This window comes from Etheostoma spectabile, chromosome 6 (genome assembly GCF_008692095.1).
Source record: "Etheostoma spectabile isolate EspeVRDwgs_2016 chromosome 6, UIUC_Espe_1.0, whole genome shotgun sequence".
Lineage (NCBI taxonomy): Eukaryota > Metazoa > Chordata > Actinopteri > Perciformes > Percidae > Etheostoma > Etheostoma spectabile.
In genome coordinates this window covers 28,767,517-28,779,361 of record NC_045738.1, presented here as the reverse complement: position 1 = coordinate 28,779,361, position 11,845 = coordinate 28,767,517, and the positions used below count along the sequence as shown (strand labels likewise).

The following is an 11,845-nucleotide window of genomic DNA, read 5'->3' as shown; positions in this document are numbered from 1 at the left end:
CCCAACCCTGCACACTACCATGATTATACCACTAGTAAACTATTTCTATAAAACAATTCTCATTTCTGCTGATTGACATTTTTTTGTGCTTTTGGCAGCAGCCCCTCAGAATCCAACATATCAACAAAGATACTCAGATGGCTGGATCATATGATCTCCTCAACTTGGATGGATTTGTGAGTCCATGTCATCCTCACCCATCTTTACAGGTACAGTGTACGACTGTTTTTGAAAACAGCATGTCATGTTCATTTCATTTGCCAAAGATCAAGGTACTTTCCATCATGATTTGTTTTGCATGTTTTATTTAAGTTGTATTTTTTTCTTGCTTAATGCATAGTTTTTTTTCTTTTATTTCTAGATCTACCATTGAGTATTTCCTTTCTTCCATTGCACATCACATTTGAAGAATGCTGAGGCTGAGTCAACCTGACACCATCTTGGGACACCTTTCACGGAACACTTCATTCATGACTTTTTTTCATATATTTATTACTTTAATCCTAATAGTGTTGTAATGTTTTAGAGAACACTCCCCAATCTTACACACGTCTGCATGTGTATTCTTCTATTTAAATTGGGATTAACTGTGGTGGCAGAGCAGCACATCTTCATTCAGCTGCTCTTAAAAGTCCACTCAGCATATTTTTGGATCATCTCTCTGTGAATTCAGTCCTGCCAAAATGCTAAAACAATACATTTGGAAAAGATATATTTGATACAGCACCACATTACATGAATGTATGTATTATATCAAATTAATTCATTTCAGTTGACATTTTGCCACGTATTTTCTTTTGCAAACTGAAAAAAAGAGCTTAAAGATTTGTTTTGCTTCATTTTTCCGCAGCAAGTATTTCTGTTATGTATCTCTAATGTGTTTTACCTCTGTAAATGTTTTTATTTTGTTTTCATCAAGTTTTTTGATATATTATGAATTTGCCTTGCATGTTTCACTAACTTTACAAACAAGTTTTTGGGGAAAAAAATGGTGATGTAAAATATAGACAACTGCAGATTTGATTTTATCATTAGGAATATATCAGTTAACAAACTAACTGGTTTGTTTTTGCTTATGGGGCAGATTTTGCTTTGATGTGGTGAATGGATTCTGATGTATGTTCTGGACATTAACACTATTTTGTAAATAAATATGCTCTGAAGAGGCCCCATTGTCATTCCTGCACCAATACACATACATCTGAAGGATATTTAAGAGTGGAATGTTTTTTAGTGCTGCTTTCTCAAATTAAATAGGAACAGTATTGATAATGAAAATAAGGCACTTCACATAATGCCTATGTTACATCTCGCCATGTTAAAGCACAATGCAAGAACTGTTGAAGAGCTAGTTCTTTATTTTAATATTATGAGATTTATAGAATTATAGGTAATAGCTGAATGTCTTACACTAGTGTATATGAAGGGTGATACCATTATTTTACATTGTTAGCCTTCTTTACCATTGCCTCTGTTGCTATTGATAAAATAGTGTTAATCATGCTTCCCAGTGGTATTAATCGTCCCTCTGGAAAAAAAGCACTTGTTAGTTAGTAGTTGGCCACATGAGGGCAGTGTTAGTCTGACATACACTCATCCCCAAGAAAGCAAGTTAATCAGGTGAAACAAAGCTACTTGGTCCAACACCTGCTCCACAAGTGATGATGTTATGAACCCACTGAGGTCTATACATGCTATTAGGATTCAGTATTTTTAGATCAATGAGGGTGTGGCTAGGTTGTTGAAGGCTGATAATTATGGAATATGACCCATGTTTTAGGTTCCCTTAAAAATGGCCTGATGAGGGTGTAAAAGACCCTGAATCACCATTTAGATCATTAGAAATCACCTCTCTATCAGATATTAGTTGTATGCTTGTGAATGGACACCCCGTTCCTTTGTACCAGAGATCCATATGTTTTCTCTATATGCCAACATTAGCCACTAGGTTTAATGGAGGAGCCTGCCAACAGACGAAACGGGACATTCACCTCCCAGAATTCTTCACTCAGCTCCCTTGACTACTCTGATCTGACCCTTTCCCTCCCAGCTCTCCCTGCAGAGGCTGTAAACAGGGAGGTATGACCACAGAGAAGAGACACATACACATCATCACATCCTACAGTAATGAACTGTTGATTAAACACGCTCAGCTCAAGCATCTGGAAATGGTAAATACAAGTCAGAAAAACACAAGAACAGATCTCTTTTTTTCTTCTTCCAATGGTCTATTGCAGGATCAAGGAAGCGCTTTGTTTGACTCACCAACACCTACATCACAGGATCAGAGACATGGGTAGGCTAATGTCTAAGACTTTCATTCAATCTTCTTAACTTAACTTGTGTCTTTGAATACGTGCTAAACTATAACATATGTACAAGTTAAATACTCAACCTTAAAGAAATATTAAGAGCCGTTTTGGATTATGACCAATGCAAGCACTAAAGGTTCATCACACGTATAATTTTGAATTGAACTTGTTTTATATCTGAAGCAAATACTGTAATCCAAGTGAGAGCTGTCTGAATGAAAGTGGTCACCAACCGTCAGATTAAAAGGAACCACGCAGTCTCAATTCAATTGTATCAGCTTTGTAGACCGGTGCGTCTGCATTTGCCAGCAACACAAAGACAGCTATGAATTGTGAAGTGAGCACACAGTGTAAAACATCTAATTGAAACATACTGAAACAAACAAAAAAACTAATGTTGCAGCCCAGCGGCCAGAGAGAGAGAGCACATGCCTCCCTAATGAGATATTTCTCTATGCTCTGGTTATATTGTCCTTTGACAACAACAGTACTTATTGAAGGCTTTGTTTTACGTCATCCTGCGGTTGTACAGGTCATGACTTTGCTTTTGTGCCTGTGCCTGTCCCCCCCCCCATTCTCTGCTTCCTGCCATCACAAGCATTCCAATTTCAACACTAAAGTAGGCATTCCTGTTAAGTCCTACAGTTATTTCCCAAATACAACATATCAATATGAGTGCAATGTGAATAATATAACTCAGCGCTATGCTGCCCATGATATGACACTAACTAACCAAATGCTTCAGACAGTATAAAGATATATAGATATGTTACAGCAAAACATGTTACCAATTTATCCCTATATAACCAAATTTATAATACGTCAGTAATTAAAATTTCGCTAACTATGCATTTCAGATATTTGAAAAAGATGATTCCTATAACTCTTCACACTTCACATTGCTCCTCTCTGTTTTAGGAGGGATATGGAGGACTTGAGTCAATGGCAGTGTGAGTTCAGGGGTCAAATCATAGCACTGAGACAGTGGCTGAAGAGCATGGAGATGCGGCTGCCTCCTCTGGACCCCAGGGTTAGTTGGGTTTACTGTCTGTCTGCCTTCTGTCGTCTCTGTACCTTTTTCTCTTTCACTATATCCCATGTTAAAGTTGTCAGAGAAGCACAGCATGTGTTTCATCGGATCCTCCACCTGAGGTCACATTGCTTTTTTCACCCACGGCAAATGTTTAAGTTACTGAATATTATAAGGCATCAGTTACTTCAGTCTAAAAACGTCAGAATTAGAAAAACAGCAGCTAGTTCTTTTTTCAATCATATTTTCTCATTACCTTGTATTTTTTTTCTATCATCTTGTACAATGCATAGCATACAACAGCAGCTTTACACTGTGCATCCTGCCATGCTAGTCTATGTGAAAAGAAATCTATCTGTCATGTCACTGCTCTTTTTCTCTCTCTCTCTCCCTCCCTCTCGCTCGCTGTCCTTCAACCACTGTTGTTCTGAAGGCTACAAAGACATTTGTGGGGCCCTATGATCTCATCACACTGGGAAACGACGCAACAATATTGCATTATCATCTAGGCATCTAGCAAAGCTAGTGGCTCTGCACAGCTGTGTTCCCACTTACAATGCTAGCATGCTGATGCAGTTATATGCAGTACAGTTGTTATGTTTACTATGTTCACCATCTTAGTTAAGCGTGTTAGCATGCTAATATTTGCTGATTAGCACACAAATTAAAGTAAAGTGTTAGAAAAATCAAACCTTGACTTGAAAATGGTGCTAGGAAAGTGTATCATGTGCAGAACACAAATGGCCACATGCATAATGCCATGCCATGGATCTAAATTGCATGGCAATATAGTTGTTACAGACATTGCATTCAAAACTGCAAATGTCAACCTCATGATAGCGCTATTTGATAAGTCAGGGGATCTACACAATCTGTGTTCTTCATCTACTGGGGACCATGGGGCAAGTATTCTACTAGTTGGTGAGATATTCCCTTCTGGTCCAAAGTGGTAGACCAACAAATGACAGCCCACATTGCTAGCATGGCTTAAAAAAAACAACAGAAGGATAACAATGAGCCATTGGTAGGTAAAACAGTGACCAAATAGACTGAAAATGCTACACTTGAAGATGGTTTAAATCTTACACAGTGAAAAGAACGTGCACTACAACATGCTGGTTTGACTATTGCGTGGGTAGCGAAGAACTTGAATGTGACTCCAAATGTAGTCAGTGAGAGTTCAGTCTCATTCATATAATCCACCGTTCCCATGGTGCAGGGCAAGCATGCGTAACAGAGATGCTTTAGAATCCACGTAGTGGGAGAAAAATGCTGTCTAATGTTTAATTTCACATATGATTTACTGTATCTTTGATGGAACTGGTATGGACTGCATCTATGAAAATGCCTATTAACCATAATCATTTGAATTGTTTATTCTTCTGTTTATCCTATGAAGTCTCTCTGTACCTATATCACCCCATCGCATTCAGATTGAGATCTTTTCTACTTTCAACAGTAACTGGCACCTGTAAAGAATATCTGAACTATTCTGATAAAAGAGCAAAGAGGAAAATGAACCAATGAGTCATGCTAGAGAGTTTAATAACTTTAAGAAGTTAATTGAGCATTACGGAAATGAGAAAAGAGGTTACGAAGTCCGACATGCTCAGACGGATACTGAGGTGGTCCTCCTCCACTCCTGCCGAGAAACTTCTTTAGGACACACAGGGAGACAGAGGGGTTGGCGAATCAGGCTCTATTGTGCCTGGCCTGAACCGCCAGGCTAGAGAAGTGCTTGGCACTGGAGGCCCTCTGCACACATGAGCACACATGCTGAAAAGACATTAGACTCAGATTGGAGGAAGGGGCAAGGAGATAGACAAAAAAGAAAAGCAGGATCTTTGTGGTAAGAGCACTCAGATCTGACTATGGAGGCATTTATTGAAAAAACCAACTGTAGATTTTGCCATACAACCATTTCTACCAATATTTGTACAGTGATAATTGTCATTCAAAGCTGCAGCCAGAATTTTCTTTACCAGTTGGGTAAAATCTTTGGGAAATTTTGTGCTGAACACGTTTTTGAATGACAAGCATGACTAGTAAATACACCTTTGATCAAAATAGTAACAGATTTATACAAATTGGTGGTCACAGTAGGTCAGCTAACAAGCTAACTTTAGCATTGCTAATGTCAACAAGTTAATCTCCCCATGTCCCTTTTCCTATTAGTCTAATTGGCCATTAAACCTGTTGTGCTTAGGTTCCTCCCATCATGTCTAACTCAACCAATCAGAGTCATCTCCAAAGCAGCTCTGTCTGTGATAAATGTATGTGTTATTAAAACTCTGATTTTGCTGACTGAATATTTTTAATTTATACAATGGAACAATTCAGCCTTTAGATAGGAAACATCTCCATTGAGCTTGATTACATGATGAAGCTTAGTGCAGCCAGACGCTGAGGTAATGATTTATTTAAGTATCCTTAGTGAAGGGTGACTGCACCTTCTTCAATGAACTGTGAATCAATTACACAAAGGGATGGGAAGGGTTCACTGTTTGTATTGTTATAGTAAAACTAGTTTTTGATGGATTTAGTGTTATGGTCTATTGAAGTGGATGTGTTCCATAGTCCTGACTGAATGTCTGAGCCACTAATTGACTGTACTTTTTACCATGTCAACATATTCTAACTCCCATCTCGTAAAATACGGATGCTTGGTCAGGTGCCTTTGTTGTTGTCATTGACGCTAAAAGTCTTCTTTAGCGTCATATAACACGCATTTGGGTTGTCTCATTTAGTGTCATACAACACGCTCTTGGTCGTCTCCTTTAGCGTCATATAACACACGCTTGGTCGTCTCCTTAATTTTTTTTTATTTTTTTTATTTATCCTTTATTTAACCAGGTAATACCCATTGAGATTAAAAATCTCTTTTGCAAGGGAGACCTGGCCAAGATAGGCATCAAAATTACATCACATCATTACATACGTACAAAGACACACACATGAAAAACAAATATGCACTTACAATGAAATCTCAATTAAAACATTGACATGTGAGGGAGTCCAACTCAAAGCTTCTCATTTTCAGCTTAAAAAATATTTTAGCCTCATATAACACATGCTTGGTCGTCTCCTTTAGCGTCATATAACACACGCTTGTCGTCTCCTTTAGCTTCATATAACACACGCTTGGTTGTCTCCTTTAGCGTCATAACACACGCTTGGTCGTCTCCTTTAGCGTCATATAACACGCGCTTGGTCGTGTCCTTTAGCATCATAAAACACACGCTTGGTTGTCTCCTTTAGCGTCATATAACACGCTCTTGGTTGTCTTCTTTAGCGTCATAACACACGCGCTTGGTTGTCTCCTTTAGCGTCATATAAAACACGCTTGGTCGTCTCCTTTATCGTCATGTAACACGCGCTGGGTCATCTCCTTTAGCGTTATACAACACGCTCTTGGTCGTCTCCTTTAGCGCCATATAACACACGCTTGGTTGTCTCCTTTAGCGTCATATTAAACGCACTTGGTCGTCTCCTTTAGCGTCATATAACACGCGCTTGGTCGGGACTATTGATGTCCCTTTTGTTAAGTTAAGGAAAATGTTGTGGGTGGGGATACGGTTCTGTGACTCGCGGTAATGGGATTGTTTGGTTTAGGAAAAGGTCGTGGGTGGGCTTACGGTCATGTGACACACAAGTTAAGGAAACATGCAGGACACAAACCCTGCTCTCCTGGGTGAAAGTCCTGTGTTTGACTCATCCATCCCCCCTGACCAGCCTCCCTATGCCATACTACCCGATAAACCCTGTCTAGATGCTGCTCTCCCTTCTACGTTCTACACACGCCGAAGGGCAACTTTTTCGTTGCATGAGACGCGGACAGCCACTGTCCAAACATCCTTATTTTACGCTTTCGGAGTGCGAACGGGTTGACCATGTTATTGAGAAAACAGTCTTCAACACAAGACGTTCTTAGTTGAAAATTATTTTTTCATGTTCCATGTTGTCTCCGTTTGAACAAAGCCACTGTCTCCCTGGGGACTGACGTGAGAGATGTACAGGCATCGCTTTTCACATCATGAAAGCATGAACGTTTTGGAGGGCTTTAGTCTGACCCCCAATGAGTGTGTAAAGTAAGTGGGTGTCTGTTTTACCTCTGTCGTGCCTTTATCATACTGCATCCGACCACAGACCTTTGTCATGGTAATGCTGTTAGTCTGCTGCTCTGCTGGTTTAAGTCTGGGCCTGAGGGACTCGTTAGTTAGCTGGATGAATAAGGGCCCCCCTCAGCAGCACCCCACATACAGACCTACAATACACAGGAGAAAGACACACACCTGCTCCTTAACACAAGGCATACACTGGCATATCTTAAACAGTTTTTTTTTCCCATAAACACTGGCATACACTTTAACGACCAGGAAAGCCTAAATATAAAAAGAGATTGTTAATAGACCAAGAACTCAAAGAACATATCAAATTCATCGAATTTGTTGGTTTGCATAATTTGCTTCAAAACTTTGAAGTTAGCTAATACAAACAAATAAAAATATACTACACCAGATCAGGATACCTAGATTGCACTTTAGATTACACAGTAGCGATTCCACAAGGTCTATTCAGCAGCTGCTCTGAAGCTTTCAGTCAAATCACACGATCTTCCTCAGCATAAGGAGTTGCTCTTTAGGGATTTATTTAACAAAGGACTAACTTAAGGATGATTGTGTGATACCATCAAAAGCTCCAGAACAGCTACATCCAATTTTTTTCAGCTGTTTTTCTCAGACAAAGTCAGATGAAATCGCCTCGTCACCATTTGTAAAACCCACAGACAGACGTAAAGGGTGACCAATAGCATTGATTTCCTACAGCCACAACCAATGCACCACCCAACCTGTTCTAGCTCCCAACTTGTAAAATACTGATGCTTAGTCAGTGGCTCTCAGCGTCAGATACCGACAAAAAAAAAAAATCACCCTTTAGCGTCTGTATAGAACGCATCGAGCATAACAGCAGCTCGACTGTGGCGCTGTGAGTTTAGTTAAATAATGGAACAGAATAGAATAGAATGTCTTTATTGTCATTATACACAAGTGCGTACCTGTGCAATGAGATTCAAGCAACCCCTTTACAGTGTCAACACAAAATATAAAAATATAAAATATAAAATGTGGGGGTGATGTGGTGCACAGTCCTGAGAGCAACTATATACATATATAAAATAGTTTTAAAAAACTGCAAGATAAAGGGTCTGTATACACATTGTGCAAAAAATATAGTTTGGTGTATCAAAAGTCCTCAATATTAATTATTGCATTGTAATGACCAAAAATGGGATGGGCCAAACAACACAGGACTTTCACACACAGGACTGGGTGTTGTGTCTCGCGTGTCACCTAAACGTACATTTTGTGAGGTCACCCAGGATCTTTTCCTGACTTACTGTCTCGTTCTTGTGCTGCATGTCAGTTTAACTTACGTCCTGAACCAGAGTGTCAATAACCGACGCTGACCCAGAGCACCAAGAGTCTCAGACAAGTCGACGGCAAAGGGCTAGCTGCTACAGGGGACGTTGTGCGTCAGTAACAAACGCCAAAGAATGTGTTGCATTACCCGCTGTGCTGAGCTTAGTGGTGTTAACCAGACACAGGCAGTATTGTACACATCAAATCCTTACACATCTGAGTAAGGGTAAATAGGATGTCTTTAGATAGCAATTTTAAATTCATTTTTGTATTGTGTTACAATATTATGACAATGCCAAGTCAAAATGACATCTCTTCCCTTTAAGACAAAGTCAAAATATTTTTCTGCTTCCTTGCCCCCCCCTGCTGGCGAGGCTCTTCTGGATAAAGGCTCTCTGTTGAGGTTTCTGGTTTCCCTGGGCCCGTGGCAGATGCTGCATCCCAAATACGACTTGTACACGAACGTTATAATCAGGCCCCATGAAGGGGGGGGGGGGATCCCAGCCTATTACCCTCTCCACTCTGTTTCTGACAGCCAGCAAACACAATCCCTGCTCTCTGACACTGTCATAACCTTAAGGACAAAAAAAGTGGGGCTGGTTTCCGTTTCTGTGAATCACCTACAAGACAAATGAGTAATGCTTATTTATTCTAAAGAGCAGAGTTAAATGTTATATCCAGTTGAGTTTCCCGCTACCTTGGCGTGTCAAATAGATTTTCATCTCATAGCACTTAAAGTAATCTCTCCCATAAGAGATTCTTTAATTCACACACTTTATCAGGGTTAATGGCTATGTGGGGCCTCTTCCTTTATTGCCCCTGTTTTTCCTGTGCTCAATGGAAAATGTGGAGTTCTTCTATCCCAAAGTGGCTAAATCTTGTCTCGCACATGGCTGTGATCTCCAGCATCCAGGCAGCCCAGCAGGGTCCAGGCAACCCAGCGGGGAAGCCCTTCAGCCTTTCATCCACTTTTCTTGGAAGCAACCTCTGTTGGTGATAAATGACAGCGTGCATGCTGAATGGTGCTTTTGGTTTGACCCTTAAGAGGGAACACCTCTTTTTTTCATTTCTCATGAAGAGGGCTAATTACCATGTTCTGTAGAGGAGCCATTCAATTTGAAGGCAGCAGAGAGGTTGAGAAAGCACAGGAGGGGGAAAACAAGCCTGTAAAATTCATCATTTTTTCCCCTCAGGTCCTTTAATACATGGGATCCATGTTCAAGTGTAGGATCCACTTGGACGCTAATTTGGAATTACATTCATTTTGGAAACTCACTTTAGCGTGATGACGAGAAGATGAGCTTTCTTTATTGCAGCCAGTAGCAGTTTATTGCATCACCGCATAGCTCAGCGTGCCAGCTGCTCTTTAACCACATCAGCTCGTCTTTTTAAGAACTGTGTGCAAGGCTCCCTGTGCACCTACCATGAAATGGAGAGGAGAGATTTTTGGCAAAATCCTTTAATTAGTACAGAGGGGACTGGAGGATGCTGAAAGCTGGGATCAGGTGTCATGGTTTGACAACAATGTCTTCCTGGAAAAAGTAGTGCCTCATCACTGCCAGCTCCTTTCAAATAAAGAAAGGGGGGGTCGGGGAATGTGGGCCTTAGTTGCTCATTAAACAGCTAAACACATTAGCTCTCCAAGTGACCCAACGGAACAGCCATGTGTGAGTGTGTGCGTTTTGTACAGTTTAACGGTCTGAGCTGTTTATTTTCAGCAAGCAGGGTTCATAATGTATGCCTGCTTGCCTGCTGTACTTCTCCAAGGTTGTGAGATACAGGATATCTTTTGTAGCATAATCAAATGGGGGAGCTGAGAACTCTTACATCAGCACTACAGTACTCCGGGGTTAAATAACTTGACCCCACACGGGTCATTCTATTTAATTCACTCTCTCTCTCTCTCTCTCTCTCTCTCTCTCTCTCTCTCTCTCTCTCTCTCTTTGACCACAGTGACAAGTATTTTCATTTTTTTCTCCTTTTCTCATAAGTATTTGCATGAATTAAGGCTGGAGGAGGGCGGGGGTAAAAAAAAAAAAAGGGTTGACAGTAATGACAACCTGAATCAGCTTCAAAGCAAAATGAACAGCCTAATTTCACCACCAGCATTATCCTTAGTGCCCATTCATTCAGGTTTTTTAGTGTTGTTGAATGAGTAGGGACACTAAAATTAAAATGTAAATGTGCTGTATATATATAGCACTTTTCCAGTCTTAACAACTGCTCAAAGCGCTTTTACATCTACAGGAAACATTCACCATTCACACACATTCATACACTGTGGCCGAGGCTGCCGTACAAGGTGCCACCTGCTCATCAGATAAACATTCATACACATTCACACTCCGATGCGCAGCACCGGGGGCAACTCGGGGTTCAGTGTCTTGCCCAAGGACACTTCGACAATGACTGCAGGGGCAGGGATTGAACCACCAACCTTCCGATTGGCAGGCAACCGCTCTACTACTGAGCCACAGCCGCCCCTTGAACTAGACTAGAACTAGGTATTATTGATAGTCAACAGTTTTTTAAATTAGAAGTCGGGCGCTTTGTGTGACAGCTGGTAGAACATGTTCTCAACACCCACATGTAATTATTGAAATCTTAACTTTGACTAATCATTAATTTGACTAATTCAACAGACTGAGAAAAAGTGCCTTGTTATATGATTGCTTTGCAACAATAGCAGCGTGGTTCTAGGGTAGGCATTATGATCCAGACTGAAATATTTAAATAACTATTGAATGGGTTGTCATACAAACTTTGTTCATACAATGGTGGTCCGCAGAGGATGAATCACTTTGCTCCAGATATTCAAGGTCCCTCATGAAAATATTCTAATGACTTTGGGCCTACATTTGAATTTCTCCAATACCATGGTTTATGACCCAATGCAGTAGAGTACAACACAAATTTGATGACATTCCCATCAGTTGTACGCTGTGTTTGATGCTAAATAATTAGTGCAGTCAGTTAAAGGCGTTATTAACGGTGTTAACGCCAACCCATTTTAAACTGCGTACATTTTTTATCTCGGGATTAACGTTCTTTTTGGCCTAGCAAACTTTGTAGTTTTTTTCACA

General features: G+C 40.4%; 2 protein-coding genes across 32 annotated transcripts in view; both read left to right on the top strand.

Annotated features, from left to right (window-relative positions):
* LOC116691497 (plectin) overlaps window positions 1–1,167 on the top strand; it is a 172,260-nt gene extending 171,093 nt beyond the window's left edge. For 29 of the 30 annotated variants that reach the window (XM_032519163.1, XM_032519162.1, XM_032519161.1 and 26 more), the window contains 2 exons: window positions 99–209; window positions 362–1,167. The gene's annotated coding sequence lies outside the window, so the exon portion shown is untranslated. The remainder of the gene's footprint in view (window positions 1–98; window positions 210–361) is intronic. The other variant, XM_032519152.1, reaches the window with a different exon arrangement.
* A 761-nt stretch (window positions 1,168–1,928) lies between these two features.
* The window catches only part of macf1b (microtubule actin crosslinking factor 1b), a 39,904-nt gene continuing 29,987 nt past the window's right edge, over window positions 1,929–11,845 (top strand). Inside the window, exons 1-3 of one of the 2 annotated variants that reach the window (XM_032519189.1) lie at window positions 1,929–2,079; window positions 2,238–2,296; window positions 3,231–3,342. In XM_032519189.1, the coding sequence (XP_032375080.1) occupies window positions 1,954–2,079; window positions 2,238–2,296; window positions 3,231–3,342 (297 nt within the window). In that variant the 5' untranslated portion in view covers window positions 1,929–1,953. Of the gene's footprint in view, window positions 2,080–2,237; window positions 2,297–3,230; window positions 3,343–11,845 lie in introns of those variants that run through there. The other variant, XM_032519188.1, reaches the window with a different exon arrangement.